Source organism: Capra hircus, chromosome 7 (genome assembly GCF_001704415.2).
Source record: "Capra hircus breed San Clemente chromosome 7, ASM170441v1, whole genome shotgun sequence".
Lineage (NCBI taxonomy): Eukaryota > Metazoa > Chordata > Mammalia > Artiodactyla > Bovidae > Capra > Capra hircus.
The window spans coordinates 48785593-48810281 of record NC_030814.1 but is presented as its reverse complement, the minus strand read 5'-3'; the positions used below and the strand labels follow the sequence as shown (position 1 = coordinate 48810281).

General features: G+C 53.3%; 1 protein-coding gene across 3 annotated transcripts in view; it reads right to left on the bottom strand.

Annotated features, from left to right (window-relative positions):
* The window catches only part of CAMK2A (calcium/calmodulin dependent protein kinase II alpha), a 65832-nt gene extending 41535 nt beyond the window's left edge, over positions 1 to 24297 (bottom strand). Inside the window, exons 1-3 of one of the 3 annotated variants that reach the window (XM_005683168.3) lie at positions 24031 to 24297; positions 8369 to 8463; positions 1116 to 1175 (exon numbers count right to left, since the gene is read on the bottom strand). In XM_005683168.3, the coding sequence (XP_005683225.1) occupies positions 1116 to 1175; positions 8369 to 8463; positions 24031 to 24092 (217 nt within the window). In that variant the 5' untranslated portion in view covers positions 24093 to 24297. The remainder of the gene's footprint in view (positions 1 to 1115; positions 1176 to 8368; positions 8464 to 24030) is intronic. The other 2 variants (XM_013965695.2, XM_005683169.3) reach the window with 2 other exon arrangements.

Below are 24689 nucleotides of genomic sequence, written 5' to 3'. Positions count from 1 at the left end.
ATGGTCATAAGCAGGTCAGGGGCCAACCAGGGTGGCTCCCCGCCAGCTGCCTTGCTGCCCCTTCTCCGACTCTGGCCCCAAGGCTCCAGCTGCTGTCTGTGCAGCTCTGCTCCTTTCCCCAGGCACGGGAAGGGGAGGTGCTTTCTGGGTATAAATAGAAGATGGAGATGCTACTCTTTTGCAGAGGAGTTAACTGTTGGGGCCCTGGACACAGAGAGATGCTCCCCTCCTGAGGGAGAAGGCGTGGTAGCTGTCGGAGTTGGAATGTTCCTTACAGAGCACCTAGATCTTGCTGCTCAAGTGTGACTGGTGAGCCAGCAGCTTTGGTGTCACTTCACAGTGTGTTAGGAATGCAGACCCTCATGCCCCATCCGGACCCACTCAGCTAGAATCTACCTTTTAACAAGATGCCCAGCTGGTCCAGACAGCCCTCTCCTTGCAAAGATGGGAGAAAGTGGCTCAGAGAGGGTAGTGCTCCTACCCAAGGTCACACAGCCATTCCCTGACAGAACTATATCTAGAATCTGCACTCCCTCCCCATCATGACTCAGAGCCCTGCCATGCAGTGAGACAGCCCCTCAGCTGTGCAGGGACGGGGGAAGGGAGGTCAGGCAGCCAGGTGCTATTTCAGAGCCATCCTGCCTGCCCTGGGCACAGCCACTCCATGCAGCCTGCGTTCAGTCCACTCTGGGGCAGGGGCCACCTTGGGGCTGGCTTGGAGAGACCGGCACTGCAGGTCCCTGCAGGTGGGAAGGGCCATGGTGCCAGGCTGACTCAGCATGGGGGTGGGCTTGGGGAGTGGGCTACACTGGTCAAGGCTAAGCCTGGCCTATTTTCGTCTCTCAGAGCTTCGGAAGTTTTCCTGAAACAGCTTTTCTGAAGGAGGCTGCCGGCAGCGTGGGCTGGGAGGAAGGGCCCCTTCTTCACCTTCCCCCCAACCAAGCTGCTCGCGGAGGAGTATGGATACCATGACAGACACCCCCTTTCCCACCTCTATTTGCTGCCGTCCCCAAGAAGAGAGCAGCTGCCCCCTTCCCTCAACAAACACCCACCAGGGCGGGCAGGGGAGCTGGGCCAGGTCCCACCCACACCCCTCGCCCATCCCCCATGCTCACCGATATTGGGGTGCTTCAGCAGGCGGCAAATGCGGGCTTCACGCTCCAGCTTCTGGTGGTCTGAAACACACAGATGCCCAGATGAGTCCAGGGGAGGGAGGCATCTCCACCCACCCCATCTCTCCCTCCTCACAGCCTCTAATGACCTCTCCCTCCCAGGGCCTGGGCAAGGTCGCCTGGGCAGAGCCTCCGGGTTCTCCAAGAAGGCAGTGAGATGCAGCGGAAGAGAGAGACCCAGGCTGCAGTGAGGCAGAAGTCCCTTCCCCGCCCTGGGTCTCGGTTTTCAGGGTTCTCAACCGAGGGGCATCTCTTGCCTGTATCAGAGCCAAACTCCAGGCAGCTTGGAACACCCCCACCCCACATCAGGCTCCGACTGCCCTCCCCCAGCCCTGCCCCTCCCACTGCACCTTCTCCAGTGGAACTGCTGAACCTCAGCTCTCCAGGCATGCCCTGCCCAGCCCTCTCACTCTGGGACCTTCGCACATGCGATTCGCTCAGCTTGGAAAGCTCCCTCTCAGCCTCCCAGCTGCTCTGCACTGGCCATCACTCACTCTTAGCCATCCTTGGATGTCACTCTGGCAGCCCACCCTGATTGCCAGTTGCTGGGGGCTCCACCTCTGCATTCCCAGGGCCCCTAGACAGCACATGCCGCTCTGTCTCAGGGATGTCGCTGTCCCTGAGGGCAAGGACTTGGTCTCTGTTGTACCCCTGGCATCTACCTAAATCCCTGGCCCATGGAAGATGCTCAAGAAATAAATGAACGGGCTTCCCTGGTGGCTCAGCGGTAAAGAATCCACCTGCCAGTGCACGAGACGCGGGTTCGATCCCTGAAGCAGGAAGATCCCACATGGCCTCAGAGCAACTAAGCCCCTGTGCCGCAACTATTGAGCCTGTGCTCTGGAGGCTGGGAGCCACGATCGATGAAGCCCAAGGGCCCCAGGCCCACGCTCCGCCACAAGAGAAGCCACTCAATGAGAAGCCCTCATACCACAATTAGAGAACAGTCCCCGCTCTCCGAAGCTAGAGAAAGCCCGCGCAGTGATGAAGACCCAGCACAGCCAAAAGTAAATAAATAAATACAATTTTTAAAATACATAAATAAAGAGGTGACTAAAGCTAAACCTTAAAAAAAAGAAGAAATAACTAAATGAAAGAACAAATCTTCCTAAGGGAGTAGGTATTCTCTGCAGGAGAAGGGTTGTATTAATTTATAGAAGATGCCTACTGTGAGAGAAGTCAGCACCAAGGACACAGAGAGCCCCAAAGAATCTGCAGGGTAGTGGGGGCTTACCCAGAGATCTCCCAGCTGCTTCCTGGGACTTCTGTCCAAACCCCCTAGATTTCCCTGCCCACCTGGGAGAGAGGCCTTGTTCAGGATCTGCACCCATGATCTCTGACTCTGAGACTGCTGAACACAATCATACCCGTGACCGCATTCAGTCCTCCTGATAAGCCCGGGCTGTGGGTATCACTGTCCCTGTTTTGATCATTTTTCAATTTCCTTTGTGGTGCTTTTCTCACAGTTTGGTATTTAATGCCTTAATTAAAAAACAAAACAAAACCAACAGTATAATAGGAGCCAGTCACAAATACAGAATATCTACTGTGTGTCAGGTATTGTGCAGAGCATTTTATATACATCTCAAGCCCTCCCAATAATCCTCTGAGGATAATATTACCATTGTGCTGGCCTTACAGAGAAGGAAACAGAGGTTCAGAAAGGTTAAGTATCTGACTCAAAGCCACACTGCAGTGAGCAATGGAGCCATGCTTTGTATCCAGGTAGTCAGATTCCATGGGTGAGCAGTAAAACCCTGTCAGGGAGTTCCCCGGTGGCCAAGTGGTTAGGACTCTAGGCTTTCATTGCCACAGCTCAGCTTCATCCCCTGGTAGGGGAACTGAGATCCTGCAGGCCACGCGGCACAGCAAAAAAAAAAAAAAAAAAAAAAAAACCACTCAAAAAATAAACAAAAAAAAATAAATATCAAAACCCAATGCTGTCCTGTTCTCTACACCCTGACTCATCACTATCATCTCCATCTGCCTCCTATTCCCGAGTGGGAAAATTCAGGCCCACAGGAGGGAACTCACACAGACACTCAGTGGTGGAGTCAGGACTAGAACCCTGCTCTCTGAATGGCCCCTCCAGGGAAGGTGGGCACCAGGGATGGTGATGAGGAGGAAGAAAATCCCAGCCCTGTCCCTAGGCTGCCCAGCTCCCCTGTACCCTCCCCTCTCTGTTAGTGGAATCACCAGCTGTCCTCCAAGGGCTGCAGAAACCAAGATCAATACTGAAATGTGGCTTTTCCATCAGCAAAGCAATTAAGTCCAATCCTCTTTCAGTAGAGTGTAAGCTCCACTCCCCAGCTGAAGGCAGCTGCAGGCTAGAGGGGGATGGCTGGCCCAACTGGGGGCATCCTCATTTCTCCTCCCTCTCTGTCTCCTTCCAAATCCTTCAGGGTAGGGAGGTGGAGGGGAAGGAAGGCTGATTCCCAGGCAAAAGAGGGGGGTCCCCAACCAGAGCTGGCCAAGAGCCCTCAGTAAGCAGAGGATGACTGAACCCTCCCCAGCTCCAGACCCTGCCCCCCACCCACCATCCCCAGCAGAACCAAAAACCAGGCAACTCAAAGTGGGACCTATCAGAGGGGATGAGGGGACTCCTGGCTCAGGCTACACATTCAGGGGACAAAGGACCTAAACCCAGAATTCTGATGTTTTTCTCCATGTAAGGTCACCTGGGAGCAGAGTTACACTAACAGGATTGAAAGAAGAAAACGCTGGTCACACAGCTTTAAACATGTGACTGGTTACCAGACGTCACTGCCGGAAATGCTAGGAACTGTTTTCATAAATCTTGTAATCATCTTGTGCACAGTACAGTTACACTGCATTGCAACCTTCAGTGCTAAAAGCATTAATTTGTTGAATGTGAACATATACTGTATATAATAATTTTTGTAACTCTGAAATGTTTTCATTATCTAATATGCAGGGAACCTCAAGAAATATAGGCGCTGAGTTCCTCTTGACCTTTGAGGCTTGCTCCGTTAAGCAGTCTCTTGACAAAATCAAGGTAATCACCAGTGTGGTCAAGCCTTGTTACAACTCAGAACTTTGAGGAACCACTCTTAAAGGCTCCCCCCAGCCCCCCAGTCAATAGTTAAGAGGGTAGCCAAGGACTTCTTATTAAAATAGAAATGAGATCCTGCCTTCAAACTTTCCAACAGCTTCCTAAAGTACTTATAATACAATCCGAAGTCCTCAAAAACATCCAGAAAGACCCCGCAGGGTGCCGAGTTCTGCCTCATCTTGGCCTTGAAGCTCCCCCAACACTAGCCTCCTTTGTGGCCTCAGGCACTGCAAACTCCTTCCCACCTCAGGGCCTTTGCACCTGCTGTGCCCTCTGCCTGAAATATTCTTCTTGGGTCTTCTCATGGCTGCCTCCTTCTCCTCAAGCAGGTCCCAGCACCATGTCACCTCCTTAACTTCCCCAGCTGCCTTTTCCTCCAGCCCCATCACACCCCCATTACCCTGTCTTATTTTCTTTGTTAACACTGATCACTACTTGAAAATACCCAGCTTATTGGTGTGTTTAATGTTCTTTTCAGTCTCCCTGCCTAGCAAACAGGTGTGATGACAGCAAGACCTTGACTGCCGGTTTCTGCTATGTTCCGAGGACCCACAGTCATAAGCAGCTTGTCCAAATTCCCATATCCAAGAAGTAGCAGAGTTGGGATTTCAGCCTATGTTCATAATTACTGTACTGTATTGCCTCCTATTTTCATAATTGAGAAATCAATCCATCCAGTTCAGTGTAGTCCCATGATGGTGAGATATCTGAGAGAAGCTAGTGTGCAGCCTCCTGCTTGGTCACCAGGAAGCCTTGCTCCCAACACCGATTGTGATAGATGCTTTGTGAATTTTCTCCCTCCCTTCCTGGGGGCAGACTTCCAGGGTGTTGGGGTTAAGGGGGCCAAGTCTGCCCAGAGCTCGGCAGGCGGTGGGTGGGTGGGAACTCTGGGGAGAGGTTTCTGGGGCCAGACAGGACCAGCAGGGCATGACAGGGCAGAGCAGAACCTGGGGAAGCCTGAGGGCTCTGCCAGCAGAGTGAGTGGGCTCCAGCAGGTATGTGGGCAGCGGGGTTCTGGCTAGAGGCACAGGAGCCAGGGCAGAAAATAGACCTCTAGTCTCAGGACAGGAAATGTCCCCTCCCTCCACAGGACTTCAAAAAGCCTCCAGATCCTGGGCAGTTGGAGAAATAACCTGGAGGACCAAGAATGGGGAAGGGGTGGGGAAGCAGATGAGAAAGACAAGAAAGATGCGTCTCACTGCCTCCTTGCACGCTCCCTTGCATAAACCTGAAGCTCAGGGACAGCTGAATGAGCTCATATCATGCTTTCCACCTGGTGTCCTGGGACTGGTCATTAGGGAGCCAAGGAAGTAACCCCTCAGTGCTCAGGTGGACAGTGAGGCTTGTGGAGGTTGCTGGACGGGGGCCAGTCACCTCTGGCAGCACTAGCTAGGTCCATGTGCCCACCATCCCCTAAAATGTTGATGAATTCTTTCTGTTTGTCTGCCTGGTGAGGCTGTGGCTAGGAAGCTTCCAGAGCCCCTGGCAGGGAGTTAGCGCTGAGCATCTCCTGGCTGTTGTCACTGCCGACAGGACTTTGTAAAGGCAGGAACTGGGGGGGCCTCACCTATTGAATCCCCCACCCTCAGGGGTGGAACTGGGGCAGCTGTAGCTTTCAAAAGGCTCCCAGGGGGATTTGGCAGGGATTGGGACAGGGAAACATTTTTACCTTTCATTTCATGTCTTTATGGCTTCTTGGAATTGTTTATAGTACGAGCATTTTATATAAAAAGAGTAGTTTAAAAATACACACAAAAATCATCTCCCGGGTTTGGGAGCTGCTCAATAAAAGAGGCTGGCCCCATGGGAAAGGGGAAGCCATAGCTCCTGGGGTGGGGGTGGAGGACGCTCCGGGGGCATGGCCCCTGCTGGGAACTGCCAGAGTCACCCAGGAGTGCCAGCAGGAGAAGCTTGGAGTGTGTTGCCAAACATCCAGCATTAAAACGCTCCCCGCCACAGGCCGCAGGAGGAACGAACAAAGAAACCTGCTAAAGGAAGCTGGGAGAAAAGCATCGCAGTTGGCAGGCTTCTTTGGGAAGGTTCTGAGACCCTCCCCCCAGCCCCTCACACTCACCAAGGCCTGGGCACCTTCCTCCCAGGAGGTCAGAGCTTTCTTAAATCACCAGAGAGGGGGCTTGGCAGTTACTGCACAGACCAGAGTCTACACTCCCCCAAACCCTTAGGTACCCTCCAGAAAAGAGGCGATGCTCCTTCCATCCCCCCACATGTGTTTCTTTCTGTCTTGTGCTTGTGTGGATGTGGCTCTGAGACTGTGCTGAACAGGCTCAAGATTCCCCAGCATCCAGGGAGGACCCTAGTTCTTGATTCTCCCTCCCTGCGGGGGGGTGGCAATCCAACCTGTCACCCCAAGCCACGGCTCTAGCCCTGCCCCTGCTGTATCTCAGGGATTGGGACATCTCCCTTGACCATCTGTGATATAAAACACAGAGAGGGCACTGGACAGCCACTAGTCACACAGCAACGGCCGGGTGAGTCCCGGCATCTGCGTGTGAGGCAGTGCCCCTGCTGGCCTTGTTGCCTGCCCTGGCTTCCCACCCCAGGCTCTGGCCCTGGACCTTCCGTAGGGCTCGCCCTTCCGCACAAGCATTCACACAGGCTGTGTGCCACGGCAGGCCCCGGTCTTCAGAGGACTGCCGCCACCCCAGCCTCTTTTCCCTGCAGGATGTTGATCTGTCTACGGGGGAGTTCGGTAACTGGAAAGTGCCAGGCTCCCAGCAACGCTGAGCCAGAGACATGAAAGGCAGCAGCACACGGTGAAACACGGAGCCTGCTGGGAGGCCCGTGGGGCCCAATGTGAACATCCTGTACCGGCCTCTGCGAAACCCACACCTGATGGGCCCTGGCCCAGACAGCTGCCGCTATGCCAGACAAACACCTGGACACTCTGCCAGCCCGTTCCATGCTGCGCAAGCGTGGCTGCACAGCCCCCTCCTGACCTGCCTCACCCACCAGAATGCCCCCCACAGCTTAGGGTCCCTAAGGCAGCTCAGACCCACTGTTCAGGGTGGAGATCTTCGAAGACAACCTTTCCCACTGTGGTCACCACCACCACGACCCTAACCACATGCTAAGGGCAAGAACATAGCTTCAGAGCAGGCACTCCAAAGGTTAAAGTCCATACAAATTACCGGTATCTTGTCAAAATGCAGATTCGGATCCCTTACATCTGGAATTATGAATTTGCATTCCTAACAATCTCCTAATGATGCTGATGCTGCGGGTTTAGAACCACGTCCAAATTAGAATTACCTGGGGATCATTTCCAAAAACCCAAGTCACAGCCCAGACTAATTAAATTATACCCTTGGGATGTGGGATCCAGGCATGAGGAATGTCTGAAGCTCTCCAGGGGATTCCAGGCTGGGAAGCCACTGTCCAAGGGAGTATTCAGGAAGCAGAAGGTGGACTGGTGCGGTCGAGGCACAGCGCACCTGGTGTTCATAGGACGCTGATTGAGCACCCGGATATGTCAGGCGCTGTCCCGGGTGCTGGGCACGTACAGGGAATGAGACCCAGACCCACCTTCTTGGTGCTTATGGTCATAAAAGAAGATGAATAGTAAACAAGGTACCAAACCAGTAAATGGGATGCTTTCTCCACATTGGGAGAAAGCCACAAAGATAGTAAACAGTAACAAGAGACATAAAACGGGGAGGTCACCCTCAGATCTGGGGGGCAGGGAAGTCTCTCAAAGGATGTGACATTGAACTGAGACCCGAAGGCTGACAAAGGGCCAGCCTTGTAAGGAGCCAGGTGAGAGCATCTAGGCAGAGAGAGAGGCAGGCGCAGAGGCCTGGCAGTGAGAAAGCAGGTGAATGGCAGAACAGCAGGGAAAGGAGGGCCTGCCTGGCAGCTTAGTCTTTACCTGGGTGGGTGGATGAGGGGTAGAGAGCCTGGCCTGTGAGAGGCTACAGCATCCAGTCTAGATCCCCTAAGGAAGAAATATGGAGGAGTCTATTCTCATAGTACCCACAGGAGGAAGAGCCCCCACCTCTGACAGCAGCATCACCCAGAAGGAGAGACCTAGGTCCCGGTTCTAACTCAAGGGATAGAGGGAAGGATGAAGGGAGGAGGGCGGGCCAGGCATGGATCTGGCACCTACCTCTGGCCGAGAGCTTCTTCGTGTTGATAATCTTGGCAGCATATTCCTGGCCGGCCAGCACCTTCACACACCTGCGCACCACTGAGAAGGCTCCCCTAGGACAGAGGAGGCAAAGAGGGTGAGTGAGGGCCCAAGGGCTATGTTCCCAGGAGACACCACAGTTCACGCAGCTGCTCTGTGCTGGGAGGGAGCCTTCCCTCAGGGCTGCTCGAGCTTGTAGGGGCTGCTAGTGGCATACCTTGGGGACAGAGCAGGCCTGGAGACCCATGGGAACCACTGGTAGTAAATTGTTAGGAACTTGGCCTCGTGGGAGTTGAGCTTTGTCCAGTCATATTAAATCAGGCTCGACAAATTCTAAAGCCCTAAAATCATGCAATGTTAGAATCACAGAATCTAGGTCTCTGGAAAGTGAACCCACTCCAGTGTTCTTGCCTGGAGAATCCCAGAGACGGAGGAGCCTGGTGGGCTGCCATCTATGGGGTCGCACAGAGTTGGAAACGACCGAAGCGACTTAGCAGCAGCAGCAGCAGCAGGTCCCTGGAAGTTTTCAGTGTTTTATTCTTTGCGTAGTTAACACATTGACATAGTTCAAAGTTCAAAAGATACAAAAGTGTGGATAGTTAAGTGACTCCTTCCCATCCCTATACCCCAGACTCCAAGGTCCCCTGCCCAGAGGTGGCCAGTGTTACCAGAGCATCTTTCCATAGATACCTTCCCCCTCCCCCATGCAAATACTGGACACTGCATGCTGCTCTGTACCCTCTTCTTCTTCAGAAATTTTTTTAGAGATCCTCCTTCTATATTATCACATAGAGAGTTCTCATTTAATCATGTGGCTGTCCTGTAATTTACCTAGCCAGTCCCCTATCGACAGGCAATTAGGTTAGTCCCAGTCTATAGCTATGACAAACGGGGCTGCAATGCCTAACCTCATATATGTGCCTTAGAATTACATTTCCCATGACTTCCCTGGTGGCTCAGATGGTAAAGTGTCTGCCTACAAGGGAGGAGACCCAGGTTCAGTCCCTGGGTTGGGAAGATCCTCTGGAGAAGGAAATGGCAACCCACTCCAGTACTCTTGCCTGGAAAATCCCATGGACAGAGTCCATGGAGTTGCAAAGAGTTGGACATGACTAGCGACTTCACTTTCACTTTTCATGTATACAAGTGTCTGCAAATAAACTTCTAAAACAGGTATTATTTGGTCAAGGGTAGCTGTTGTTTTCCCCTGGAGAAGGGAGTGGCAAGCCACTCCAGTATTCTTGCCTGGGAAATCCCATGGACAGGAGCCTGGCAGGCTACAGTCCATAGGGTCAAAAAAGAGTCAGACATGACTTAGTGACAAAACAATACAAAGGTATTTTAGGGTACTTCTGAAAGATAACGAGAAACGATCCATCTTAGAGATGTACCAGCGTTCATGCTAATATGTGAAGGGACCATTTCCCTCGGCCTTTGTCAATACAACGTGTGATCAAACTTTTATATCTTTACTAGTGAGATGAGCACGGCGACTCAATGTAGATTTAATTTGGAATTCTTATATCAAGAGTGAAGCTGAGCATTTTTTTCATGTGTTTTTAGAGGCTCCTGGGTTTTTATCTTCAAAATAATTGTGGCTAGAAGAACTTGAAGCAAGGGCTGTGGGTTTCCCAGCTCATAGGAGACATTGTTGCCATGTGGAATGTGCCCATTTTCCACATTATTTGATTTTTCAAGAAAAACTAGAAACTGGATATTTTAGTGACATTTCCCAAATTTTAAGTACTGGTTGCCGCTGCTGCTGCTGCTAAGTCGCTTCAGTCGTGTCTGACTCTGTGCAACCCCATAGACGGCAGCCCACCAGGCTCGCCCGTCCCTGGGAGTTTCCAGGCAAGAACACTGGAGTGGGTTGCCATTTCCTTCTCCAATGCATGAAAGTGGAAAGTGAAAATGAAAGTGAAGTCGCTCAGTTGTGTCTGGCTCCTAGCGACCCCATGGACTGCAGCCTACCAGGCTCCTCCTTCCATGGGATTTTCCAGGCAAGAGTACTGGAGTGGGGTGCCATTGCCTTCTCCGTTAAATACTGGCATCTTATTCCAAAAGATTTAGCTCCCTGGGTCACACAGGAAATTTCCAAATCTAATGCTCTGTGACAACCTAGAGGGGTGGAAAGGAGTGGGAAGTTCAAGATGGAGGGGACATATCTACACCTGTGGCCTGATCCATGCTGATAGATGGCAGAAGCCAACACAACTGTAAAGCAATTATCCTCCAATTAAAAATAAATAAATCAAAACAAATCTAAACGTAATATTTTGTCAAACAAAACTAGTTTGAGGGCTAGATCTGGCATCTAGGTGCCATGTTATACCTTCTACTACAAACATCATCTGGCGCAACCCCTTCACATCACAAAGGAGGATCCTAAGGGGCCAGACACTGCCCATGGTCTGTGATCGCCCTAACCACAGGCTAATGGCAAGGAACAAGTCTCCTGTGCAGCCTTCTCCAGTTTTATTGTGCATATGAATTACCCAGGCATCTTGTTAAAAGGCAGATTCTGATTCCTTAAGTCTGAGGCAGAGCCCAAGACTCTGAGCTTCCCCGTAGCTCAGGGGAGAGTGCTCAAGGTCACACAGGCGGTGCTATGTTTTGAACTCAGATATTTGCAGTCCCAGATTTTTGGCTTCTCCACCCAGTGAGCCTGCCGCTTGCGGACCTGCACACCCAGGCTCCTGACATGGCCATGCCCCACCATATCTTCCAAACTTTGATCCCCTCTCCCAAGCACACAGGCAGGTCCCAGCTACACAGATGCAGCTGATGGGAGCAGGGGCGGACGCTGGCAGGCACCGAGGAAGCCTGCAGGCTGGCAGAGATGCCTGTTCTCACAGGCCCCAGGGCGTTCTGTCACTGGCTTCGTGTCTGAGCAGCATGAAGGGAACGGGTGGGAAACTGGAGAAGGATGAGGAAGGAAGAACTGGGAGGTGGGCTAGAGGCCAGGAAATATGACCTTGTAGGAAAGCTGGCAAAGACCAGAACTCATGGGCATAGCTACAGACCGTCGTCTGGCTGGGGGGCTCTGCCTGTCCTCCACGTGGAGGGAGCAGCCCAGTGGGTCTCCCGCCCTGAGAAGCTCCCTCCCCATGACACAGCACAGCACACCTCCTCCGCTAGCCCAGGACCACGGCTGCTCGTCCATCCACTAGACAGAGTTCCTAAGGACCAACAGGGCCTCCATAAATGTTACTATAGGAACAGGAGGTAGATTTAAGTGAGAGGGACTGAATTTAGGCAGGGAGAGGGCGTCAGTCTGGGGTGTTAGGAACAGGAACAGGTACTTGAGGAAGGTGCCCACCCTACTCAGACCGGGACGTTCAGGTTCCTGCCCAGTGGGAGGCCATGATTCTCAGAAGCCCCAGAGAAGACAGCATGTTTCAAATGGCCCCTTCTGGCAAAGATTCTGAGGATTCCAGGGAGAAGAGGAGCAGGAAAGGAGGGTTTGTCTCATTCACCGGCAGCTAGCACATGCATGGGGCTCTGTGCAGAGGCTTAACAGGCGCCACGAACCTAGGCTCTACCCCAGGAACTGAGGACCTGAGAGCCACGTCTATCAAATAAGAGAAGTCATGCTTGCTGAACTTCCTCCTCACAACCCAGTGTCAAGCTTTTGTGTAAATCCCAGGTTCTAACCCAGGTGGCTCTGTGGCAAAGAATCCACCTGCCAAAGCAGGAGATGCCAAAGACGCAGGTTCGATCCCTAGGTTCAGATCCCCTGGAAGAGGAAATGGCAACCCAATCCAGTATTCTTGCCTGACGAATCCCATTGACAGAGAAGCCCGGTGGGCTGCACTCCACTGGGTTTCAAAGAGCCGGACACAACTGGGCACACACGCACGTAGAAGGAGGGCTTCATCCAAACCGATTCAGAGAACACCAGGCTCGCGCAAACCCAGAAGGCATACTCCTTCACCACTAAGCTCCTTGGTCCTCACAACAACCCTGCAAAGTTGTGATTTTGATCCCCCATTTTTTCAGGACATGAAACTGAAGCCTCAAGGGAGCAGGCATATTCCTCCCGAGGCTGTGACAAGAATCCAGGTTGCCTGTTCTTGTTCTCCTGACTCCACCAAAGGCAAGACAGTGTGACCCCCAAAAGCAGGGGTTCTGGGCTCACAAAGCCCTGTGATCTGATCGTGACTGACCCCCAGCTGTGTGATACTGAACTTGGCACTTCAACTCTGTTTCCTCCTATAAAATGGGGGCAATAATAATACTTTTGTCCTGGGTTTTGGGGGGAGATTAAGTGAGGCAGCACACGCGAAACCCTGGGCACAGTGCCAGGGCACACTGATCACTGATGGGGCGAGGAAATGGTCTGGGCCAGGGAGCCCGTTTTCTACCTATGAGGCCTCAGGTCTTCATCCACGAGTGGAAAGGCTCTTCCCTGCCAGTTCTGGTGCTGGGGATCAGGGCTGGGGGCGCAGAGGAGATTCTGTAGCAAAAATGAGAGTGTGGGCAGCAAGATCGCAGCCCTAACTTCCTCTCTTTTTAATCTTTTGTTTTAAAAAAGGCATGTTTCTGCATTCTCGTCCTGTGGGAGCAAGTGGCCACAGCCCAGCAGCTTTGGCAAAAGGAAGAGCCAGCCCACCCCTCCCACGGCCCTGAGTTGAGCAGGTGGCCAGTGGGTGGGTGGGCAGAGCCTGGAAACAGGACAGGGCCGAAAAGGGGAGGAGGCCAGGATGGGGAGGGCAGAGTGGGAGAGAGTGACCAAGGGTTCAAGGAGGAAGGGATGAAGCCTGCATGGGAGGGCCCTGGCAGGTGGGGGATGTCCTCGGGTGGATCCTGGGTACAAAGGTTTCAGGGGCACATGTCTGCCCACAAGTGTGCATCAGCAGCCTGTCAATGCCCTCATGTATGTGGTGACACGTGCCGTCACCCTGGGTATGTACACGTGTTAGGAGAGGGTCACAGAATCTGGGCAGGGAGGAGTGTGTGCAAGATAGACAGACACTGGAGGGACAAAATCTCAGATCTCAGCCCTGCTGGGAGGTCTTGGGGAGGGGTCTGCCCCAGTGTGGGCCTCACGGGTTTCGTGGGGATTGGTGTGGGCATGAGGCTAAAAAGAATAGAGACCTTTCCACCTTCAATATTCTTCATTTTTTTGGTTGTGCAGCACGGCTCGTGGGACCTTAGGTCCCCAACCAGGGATTGAACACAGGCCACCCAGTCCTAACCACTAGACCACCAGGGGATTCCCTCCACCTTCAATATTCTATACTAGAGCTGTCCAAGAGAACTTTCTACGATGATGGAAATACTGTCCATCATGACAGATGCTAGCCTCCTATGGCTATAGGGTATTTGAAATGTGGTTAGTAGGACCGAAGAAACGAATTTTTCATTTTATTTCATTTCCATCATTATAAGTGGCTAGTGACCACCAGGTTGGATTGTGAAGTTCTATGTGGATAAGAACTGGCAGTCCTGAACCAGACCAACCAGAGTGCACATTGTGGTCCAGCCGCTAACTAGCAATTTATTTAACCTCAGTAAGACTATTTTCCTCCCCTGTAAAACGTAGGTAAAGACTAGTACCCACCCTGAGCAGTTGTTTCAAGGATTCAATATGAGACTAAGGTATGCAGTGGGTTTAGCCCAATCCTTGGAGTGTAGTAAATGCTCAGGAAACAACGCCTTTTATAGGCATCATTATCTCCGAAGTGATGAGAACAGCTGGCATCATCAGAAGCAAAATGGACCTTGTTTGCCAAGCTCAGGAAAGAAGCAAGCCAGGGAAGGAGGTATGTGGGGACCATCGTGAGGGGATGGGGTGCTTCCCCAGGCCCAAGCAACCTGCCCTTGGGTGTAAGCAGGCAGGGAGGCAGCACCTGGTTCAACAGACAGATGGGAAGGGCGAGAGCACGCTGATAGTGGGTCCATCGTGGCTGAAAATGTGGGAACATGCTAATGGGCCGTGAAAAGCAAGATTTACACTGGGAAATTGCTTTTCCGGCTGCCTGGCAGGCACAATGTCCTGGGAGTTGCTGGCTGCCTGCCCACAGGAGGCTCATCACCCTTTCTGGCCTGAAATACCCCAAAATGCTGACTCGCAGTAATTCCAAACACCTGGGGTCCTCACTCAGCTTGGCTATCAGCTTGTTTATCCTTCCACTTGAAAGATGGACACAAGGAGCTGCAGACCCACTTCCTCCTGGGCCATTTGTGAGAAGTATCTGCTACGCAGGGATGGGAAAAGGTCCCTGAGACCCAAGATCAGTTACCACCATCTTGCCCTCAAGGCAATTCCCCACCTTCACTCCAGAGCCCGGGGCATGCCTATGGGTATCAGCAGATGGGGATGGACACAGCTCATGACGGCACAGTCCCGGAGCCACTCTGCACTCCTCAGGGGTCTGACTATGAGGAATCTCGTCTGTCTCTAGGGTTTTCCTTTCATTGGCTGCTTCCTCAAACACACCCAGGACTCCCTCATTCTGGAGAAATAAACAACCATCCTTCCCCAAACTTGAAAAGCTGAAAAACCAGGAGCCTTTCTCTCGACCCACAAGCCTTGGCCACTTCCTCCTCCTTCCTCTGCTGCCAAACTTCCAGAGCAAGTGTCCGACATTCGCCGCCTCCTCTTCCCACCTCCCACGCTTCATGAACCCACCACAATCTGGTTCCCACCCCGGCTCCCTGGAAGAAAAGTTGTGCCAGCCCCGCCCACCCAGTGCCCCCCACCCCCACCCCTGCAGTCCCCTGTGGGCCTGATCTGCCTAGCCTGCCCCACGACAGGTGACATTTGGCCCCAGTGGCTACCCAGTTTGAGGCCCATCTTCTCTCTCATTTCTGGGTCACCACATTCTCCTTGGCAGGGCCCCCCCCCAACTTATTTTCACTTCTTCATCCCCCTTCCATCCCCCTCTGAACATTTTTACTGCTTGTTCTCTCTCCACCCATCCTTACCTCTTCCCCTGCCATCCCTTCTACCCAGGATCATTAAGCTGGGATCTCTGTGGAGGCCCTGAGCATTCGTGAACATCTCTAAAATTTTAACTAAATTATTCTGGGTCTGTGCATTGTTCTGTAGAGAGGACGCATAGTTTTCATTAGCTTCACAAGGGATTCTCTGACCACCACCACTGCCCCGCCCACCTCCCCCCAACCCCGCAAAATGATGAAAGCCACTGAGCATCACCCAAGGGTGAAATCTGCTTCTACACAGCCATTCCTCGCTTCAGAATTCTAGTCCCAAATTTCTAGCTACTCACTAGAAATACTATGTGATCGGTACCTCTTAATCAAACTGCAGTTTTCTCTCTCCAAATCGCACCACTCCGGGTTAGTATCCCTAAGCATTCTACCTCTCTGAGATGAGCTGGGGTGATTTCAGAAAGTGTCTGCTCAAAGGTAGACAGACCTGTTACCTGTGAGAGGATTAACTGGTAATACTTCCTGGTGGTCAGTAACTCACAGTCCAGGTTAGCTGGTCTGATCACTTGGCACAGAGCAAGGCCTGGGGGCATGGGACCCGCAGCAGATGGGGTTTGAATGTCTGGGGGAAGGTGCAGAGCTGGGGTTGGTCGCTGGAGCAGCCCCAGTCGAGGGGCCGGAGTCTGGGCCGCAAGGAACTGCAGCCGACACCGCAGTAATATCTTGCCATTGAGGTCTGCTCTCTCCCCATTCTACAGTTAAAGAAACTTGAAGAAAGAAACTTGAGGCCAAGACCGTGAACCCAGGAGTCCTGAATCATCATCCTTTGCTCTTTTCAATACCCTAACCTCTCAGACTCCCCTAACTTGGGGTCCACAGATGGGCATTAGGGTGGGGGGTTTGTGGGAAATGATATGCAACATCCTGGGAGTTGGAATGAGTGTGCTTTGGGGGGTGACTGTGGCTCATGCGAGATCCTCTGAGAGCTTCTAGATTCCTCGGTTAAAAAGCTGGGGTCAGATTTGTTCAGAAATGAAAGGAACATCCTGTTTGCACAACGTGTGTGTGCGTGTGCTAAGTCACTTCAGTCACGTCCGACTCTTTGCGACCCTATGGACTGCAAAGGCTCCTTTGTCCGTGGGATTCTCCAGGCAAGAATACTGGAGTGGGTTGCTATGCCCTCCTTTAAGGGATCTTCCCAACCTAGGGGTCGAACCCATGTCTCTTATGTCTCCTGCATTGGCAGGTGGGTTCTTTACCACTAGAGCCACCTGGGAAGCCCCTGTTTCCATAACACCCACCTCTATATACTTTAAGCAAATCCCTTCACTTTGTGGGGGCTTCAGTTTATCCATCTGTGAAATCAACGGTTGATCATTTGTAAGCCTTCTCTTTTTTTTTTCTTTTTAAGCAATAGTATCCTTTCTTAATAAGAAACAAACACAGCTATGCAGGTCCCCAAATGGCAAACAGAGCAGAGGCAGCAGGAGCTGGGGACTCAGAATCCCCACTGCTTGGTTTTCTCTCTTTCTTCTCCCCAGCTCAGCATAGCAGCTCTTCCCCAAGCTCCACAAACTAGCATTTGAGAGCCAGGAAATCCTAGGACCTTTTCCTGAAACCACACATCCCTCCTCCTCTCCACCCCAGCTGCCACCGCCCACTTCCAGACTCCAGCCGTCCCGCACTCCCAGGCCTGCCCCACGCCAACCCAGCAGAAGCCTTGCTGGGGACACAGAAGGCCTGGGAACCCGAAGAGTCTGTTTGCTGCAGAGAACATTGAACCAACAGAAGTTCCAACATGTTCCTTGTTTGGGCTGTGCCTAGGTTTTCTTGAATGGGTTACAAAAAGGAAAATTAAAAAATATATATCCGCAGAGCTTGGTGACAGGATCATAGCAGGCAAAACAGGGGGAAATGGTGAGGGGCTGCTTTCTCCCAGCTTCAGGGAGCCTCCTGGCCTGGCTCCAATCACATGTACACCCCAAAGACTTTCAGAGAGAAAGGCTCCAAGGGGTGAAAAGCCAAGAATTGAAATGCAAAGAGGCTGAAGGGCCCAGATCTCATGTGTCACTGACTTGTGTGACCTCAGGCAAGCCCCTGACCCTCTCTGGACCTTATTTCCCCATCCCTAAGACAAGGGAACACTCTTCATTCTGATATTTGTATGCAACTGAGGCTATTCTGACCCCTAAACCATCTCCCATTTTGTGCTTCTAGCAAAGCATCTTACCAGACAAGGACAGGGATGGAGGCAGGGAGGGAAACAAGACCCAGCAGTGAGAAGAGGGCTTCCACATGTGTATCTGCTGGAACAGGGCTCAATATTTCCCAAGACCATGTTCGTCTGCGGGGAGAGGGTCAGTTCTGACAATGAGAATGTTCTTTAGGTTGAACTGAAATCTACCTCCCTGTTACTCTAGACATGTGGCCCTGCTCTGCCCACCTCCCACCCCTTCTAGACATGCTACAGGTTTTTAATATTCCTTCTAGCCCCTAGGTATCCAAAAGTTGAAGGCAAGGATTTCCTTGCTGGTCCAGTGGCTAAGATTTCATGCTTCCACTTCAGGGAGCGCAGGTTCAATCCCTAGTCAGGAAACTAAGATCCTGCATGCCCCATGGTGCTGCCAAAAAAAGGAAAGTTGAAAGCAACAGAGAATGCCTAAGAAGAGTAAGACCACCAACCCCCTGGAGCTGACACGCTCCATCAAAATACACATCACAGAGACTTTGCCTGTGCTGTTCCCACTGTGAGAAACACTCTTCCACCCTCTTCCCTCTGACCAGCTCTTACTCAGCTTTCACTCCCCAGTGTCACTGCCTCAGGGGAGCCTTCCCTGATTCCTCCATCACCCCAACCAGTTGAGGTCTCTTTGTAGCTTATAACCCCATGTTTGTGCTCATAGCCTTTATCCAGTTGCATTTAAATAACAATATCTGAAGTGATTTAGTTAATGTCAGATTTCCACTAGATCGTGAGCCCCAGATGGGCAGAGATGACATAAGTCTGGCATGTGGTACCTGCTGGGCTCAGCCCAAGGCCAGGAACAGAGTCTATGCTCAGGAAATAGTTGTTGAGTGGATGCAAGGGTCACAGACTTGTTCCTCCTTTTATATGATGCTGAGATATCAAGGCCGTCAGTGTTTTCTAGCACAGAAGGTACCACCAGCCTCACAGCCCCACCTGACATCTTGGTGGGCAGCCAAGTCCTATAGGGACCTAGATCTAGTGCCTGGGCTGGGTCTCAGCAGCCTGTGACATGCTGGGTGGTGGGGCAGAGGTTGCGCCAGGTTGGCCTGGGCTGGGAAGCTCCCTACCACACCACAGAGAGGCTCGGAAGAGACCATGACACATCAACGTGTGTGTAGGAGGGGTGGATGGTGGCCAAGGGACCAGCGCACAAAAGAGGGAAGGAGAGAGAGAAACAGGGACCAGAGAGATGCAGCGAAGGACAGAGAGAGAAAGACAGCAAGAGCAAGAGAGCGAGAGCAAGGGAGAATGAGAGAGAGGTGGTGGCGGCAGGGGGACAAGCCAGAAGCCTACCAGCATCATCTTGCTCTCCCTGCACTGGGAGGTAAGGCTCTTGCTTGATGCCCTGTTGGAGCCAGTGTGTTGGCACACACATCCATATGCACCCGTGTGTGCGTGTGTGTGTGTGCATGCGTGCACTAGCAACGGGATGCAGGCCCTGCGTTCCAAGGCTGTGCCCTCACCCTCTGGGGGGGCCGGGCCCCCAGACTGCAGGGATGCTGGCAGCAGTCACTGTGTGCCTGTGCAGGGAGGCGGGCAGGCGGGAGCAGGGCTCAGCAGTGTCAGTGTGTCTCAGCCTGTGTGGGGGCGGCCGCGTGGGGGCGGAGGGCTGCGGCAAGCACCAGAACATGTGCATGCCTTCCGCTCTGGTGGCTTGGAGGAAGAGTGGGGGAAGGCTGTCCCCTTCCCTTGTCCCACTTGCCCCCAACTTCCCATCCTTAGCTGCTGGCCCCTGAACATCACCTGGCCCCCTACCCTGGCTGCCGTTGCCACAGGCTCTTCCTGCGGCCTCGGGCAAACTGCGTCTCTCTGGCTACTGGCTCCACCATTGATGCTGTGAGGAGACAACCTATATGGTCCTCCCAGCTCTGGTGTTCGGGAAGCCTGAAATTTCCCACAGGTGCCTTTCACAGGCAGAGGCTAAAGAGGGTAGCAACTCTAACGGTGCCTTCCAGCATCTGCAGAAGTGCTCTGATCCCCAATTCACAGATAGTAAAGCTGAGGTACACCAGGGACAAGGAATCTGGTGCAGTCAATTAGAGGCAGAATCATGATGGGAAAATAAGTGACAGTTCAGAGTTCCCTCATCCGCAAGGGCACACCCTTCTTCCCTGGAAGTGTTCCCCAGGCAGGGCACCACGAGGGGGCCCCCTTAGTCTTCTCTCCATATGAGCGGTGCTGGGGACCTACATGCAAGCCTGAGTGCTGCCACCAGCCCCCTGAGCCAGGTCATTTCACCTTCTCAAGCCTCAGTCTGCTCATCTGTAAAATGGGAGAGTGAGTCCTCTCCCTCCCTCAGGGGTGAGCTAGTGGGTGGAGAAGTGCCACACTGGCCCCAGAGTGCTGTGAAGGTGACAGGTTGTCAGAAGCAAAATAAAACACAGTCCTGTCTTTGCAGGGGATAGTGCCTCATGGCACAGGTATTTTCACTTCTCCAGTATTACACCTAGGATCCTCCTAACAGCCCTGCCAGGAAGAGAGTGGGATTGAGAAACGCATCCTGCAGATGTCAGAGCTTGTGTTCAAGAGCGAAGGAACCTAAGCACCCAGGACCCTTGGCTTCCCCCCCTCCACCCCACCCCGGAACAGGGAGCTGCCTCTGGTCTCCAGTGTCCCCCACTGATCAGCCAAGCCTGAGCCTTGTTCATGATACAAAGCCATGGGGGCTCCAAAGCCAGCTCTCCCCTCTCCCTCAGGCAATCTTGCTGGCCTCTGCAGCCCATCCCCCAGCTCCAACATCACCCTTGAGTCAATTTCAGATCCTTTTCTAGAGAGAAAAGACTGGGTTGCTGTTCTCTCTGGCCTCCCTCCCTTCTCCCTCCCCTTCTCAAGTAAAATATCCTTCCCAGGCTCTCTCTGTACAGCCCAGTGATTACACAGGCTGCAGGGTAATTCTGCCTCCCTAACTAACCTCTCCTGGGACTGGGATTCAAAGCCCGGAGAATGTCAAGGGCTAGAAGAGGCATCCTCCTTCTCTATCTCCTGGAATTCACCCCTTCCTCCCCCGGCTGCCCCACCCACCCAGGGTCCTGGTCTTCCAGAAGGTTGGGTCTGCAGGGAGCTCTGACCCTAGCCCCCAGGCCCACTCTGACCCTGGAGCTGGGGGTGCTGCAACCTGCCTCCTGCCTCCAAATAAGCCTCTGTGCTCCTAAGGTCTGGGCTTCTGTTTCCCTGTCCCATGGGAGGAAGGAGGACTGGAGGGGTCAAGGAAGGAGGAAGTGAGCTAGTCTCTGGGTTCCCAGAGACAGCCCCACCCCAACCCTCTAGGGAAACTGGAATCAAGTTCCTGGCTTATGTGAATCGTATGCTGCAGTGGGACCTCCATCCAGGAGCATCAAGAGGCCCCAGAGCACTAATTCTGACCCCGACCCCTCAACCCCCTCAGCTGGCTGCCCCCTAGGCGGGGCAGGAGCCCCTCCTCTGACATCCTCAGCCAGCCCTACCCTGGGGTCCTCAAAGGCCTGCAGTCAGGAGCCAGGCCTCATTGGGCAGGGTGCCAGGAATCCCTCAAGAGGCTCGTGTCCTCCTCCTGTCCTTCTCTGCAGCTAGGAGGCCAGGGCCCTGCAAAAGGAGGTCAAAGGCCCCCATGGCCCCTTGGAGGGTCAGCCTAGCTGCCTCTGGCAATCATCACGCTGGTGATCTGAAGTGGGCTCCTGGAAATGGGAGCGCAGCTTCCAGGTGGTAACAACAGTATCCTGGCTGACCGGGGCCTTGGGTCACCCCTTGAAGGGTGGTCTCCGTAGGCATCTGCGCTGCTCATCCCGACAGAAGAGGAGCCTGTCCCATCCCAGCCAGCCCGGTGGGTGAGGGGCAGGGCTTGGTCAACCCCTTCTGCCAAGCTGGGCAAACTCCTGTTCAAAAGCAAAGCCCTGGCAGGTACCAGCCCCCATTTGAGGGCAGTGGTGATCTCAGGGTGCCACAAGTGTCACTGTGTCTTCATGAGAACCATCTCACTTCATCTTCCCAGTCCCTCTTTGTCTCCAGGTTATAGGTTGTGGGAAACAGGTGCCGTAGTCTGTCCAGCGGTAAGGTCCAGGCCCTGCGCCCTGTGCTGAATGCTGCCACTACCTGGTCATTTGGATTGAAGCTTCAAGTGAATCAGGAAAGCCCTGCCTCCCCAGTGATGCACCCTGGCTTTTTAAACCCAGGCATCAGAGGGGTAGCGCCTCATCTTTTTTTCCAATACAAGCATCCTCAGGCCCCATCCTTAGGCTTCCTGACGTCTGGTGAGTCCTGACCTTGCCCGCACCATTTCGTAGGTTCGAGCATTTTTCTAGGGAAGATAGACTTTCATCAGATTCCTGGAGGAATATGTGACCTTAAAAATGTTAAGAGCACTGGTAATTGTGGAAGGAAATTGATCAGATTAGGCCTGGCCTTGCCTGCCACCCTCAGTCTTTCTGCCACGGTCACAAAAGGGCTCCAGAAATTCTGCCCATGCCCTGATCCCTGCAAGAGCCCTGGCAGACCGTGGGGCCAAGAAGGCTCGAGAAGGCTCTCCCTGCCAAGTCACCACCAGACCACCCAGTCTTCATGATAGCCATCTCCACTTAGGGCAAAACAGCAGCTTTATAAGCGCCTGAGTCACATCTCAACTCCATTCCACTGCACTCTGTGACGCAGTCCTCCCAGAACTGAGCCTTGGTCTCACCCTGAAAGGCAGCACCCAGCTGATCAGGGAATCCTTGGCTCCAGTGGATGCCGGAACCCAGCTGAGAAGGGGTCCCTGCACAAGTGTGGCAGACAGCCTGGGTCCTCCAGAGCAGCTCCAAACATTTCATTCCTGCTGTCCACACCCCACCCTCAGGACAAAAACACACTCAGAAAGACAGGAAGTCTGCAGACAGGAGTGAGCACACGTCTGCACATGGGTATGTGTCTGTACAAGGGTCTGGTGTGTGCCTATAGGTGTCAGGATAGCCTGGTGTGCAAGTGTGTGTGTGCATGTGTGTGTGCGGGCAGCCTACTTGTACACAGTCACGGGCCCACCTCCCACACACATGCAGACACCAGCCTGAGCTCGCACATGCCTTCAGCAGCCACACTCCCACCCAAGCCCATGGGCCCAGGCCTCAGACACACACACATAAACCTTCCCAGGGGTATGGCCCCCAGTCCTCACAGATGTCCATATCCAGACCTCACAGGGACACCAGCCAGCCCAAGTCCCACCTACACATCCTTACACAGACATATATTTATATACAGCTGATGTGCACACAGCTCCAACCATGTGTACATAAGTGACGCATGTATGCACCTTCGTTCTCATGCAAATCAGCCAACGGACCTCCTTGTGCCACTTGCATCCATCCACCCCTGCAGGGCACACTTGCATTTTCAGGACCTCCACATAAAGCACACACCAGTACCTTCCCCCAGGGCACGTATACATGAACACTTGCACACCTTTTCAGTGCACGCAAGTGTACCACAGAGTCAGTGCTTACACAACAACACACATCAAAATGCACCCTTGCGTGTGCATATTCAGACCTTACAGCAGCACATATCTGCCTACAGGGTGCCTCTCCCCTGCACTCCTGCTACTATACCAGCGGCCACCCAGGGCACTGGAGCTGCATTGCCCATAGGGCAAACTCTGCCTCCAAACTGTACCCCTGCTGTGGATCTATCTCCAGATGCTTCACAAACCTAGCTGGCGGCACCTGGGAGTGCTCCCCAGACACTCCACAGTCCATGGGGCTATCCCAAGGGGCTCTCCTCTCCCTCCACCACCTCCTCCCATCTTTCTCTCCACATCAGTCATCAAAGGCAGGAAATGAGCTCTGAGGCTGGACAACTTTGACGAGGGACCAGAGCTGGTGCACCCTCACATCACTAGCCACTGCATTAGCAGAATCCCCCCTCCCACAGCTCACTGACTGTCTCTCCCCTCCTCCCAACACCCAAGAAGTCTCAACAGGGGCTCATTTATTAACCCTTGCTGTACCATTGCTCTCACCCTTGGCAGAGCTGTCAGGGGGAAGGAGGGGAGGGGCTGTGCTTATAAGGAGAAGTCGGCCACTCCGCACAGCTGCTGTAGGTGCCTAAAGGCAGGAGGAACTACCCAGGAAATGATGAGCTCTCTGTCACCAGAAGTAACCAAGTTGAGGCCAGATGGCCACCTCAAGAAAAAAACTCAACAGGGGATTCCAGCCTTGGACTCAGCTGACTGGGAAGAACCCTTTTAAATCCTGAATTTCTGCCAATCTGTGTGTGCCCAGGTCATGTGCAGTCGTGTGTGTATGTACGTGTTTGCATGCACAGACACTGCCACGCACTGTCAACCCTTCACCTCTACACACACACTCACGCAGCTAGCCTTGGCACAGCTTGGCAAGCATGCCTGTGCCCAGCTCTAGGCACTCTGCACATCCAAGCACCTCCAAGCACATTCAATCTGCCTGTGTGTGCACGGAAAGCAGTGCAGGTGCCCCCCACCCATGATGTTGAGCCCCCTGAGCCCTCCAGGACTCTCTGAGCTGCAACTCACTTTCCTAGTTCCTCGAAGAGCTGGTACTCTTCCGTGAAGCGGGTGCAGGTGATGGTGGCCATCCTGGCGCTGGGCGGGCAGGCGAGGCTTGGGGCTGTAGGACCGGGACTGGAGCGCTGCTGCTCCCAGAACTAGGGGCCACTCGCCTGCCCGTGCTGCCAAGTGCGAACTGAGAACCGGCTTGACTGACGAGCCCCGGGCTTCTGAGCAGAGCACTGTGGCTGCTCACAGCCTCGCGAGCCTTCGTCAGCATCCAGGTCCCCATGGCAACCACCTCCGAAACGCCCTGTTCCCGTTGCCCCGGTAACTGCCTCCCCAACACCTGCCTGCCTACCACTGCAAAACCTGCTCCGGACGCCCTGGCCCTACCACACACAATACTGCAGGCCTGTGTGGGCCCAGGGGTGGGTGGACCCAGCACCCTCAAGGTGATGGACTTAGGGAGGGGCTGGCAGAAGGGGAAGACAACAAACTTAGTCCACAAGTGATCTTCAGTCTTCCCACCACCCCCACTTCTAACTGTGGGGCCCTTGTAACAGACAGGATGGGATTAAGTGGGGCAAAAAGGCAGTTACCATGGTAACGGCCAGTGGGTGCCATGTTCCGGATGGTCCCCAGAAAAGACAGGAAGCAGTTACCCTGGCAACTTCATCTCCTCT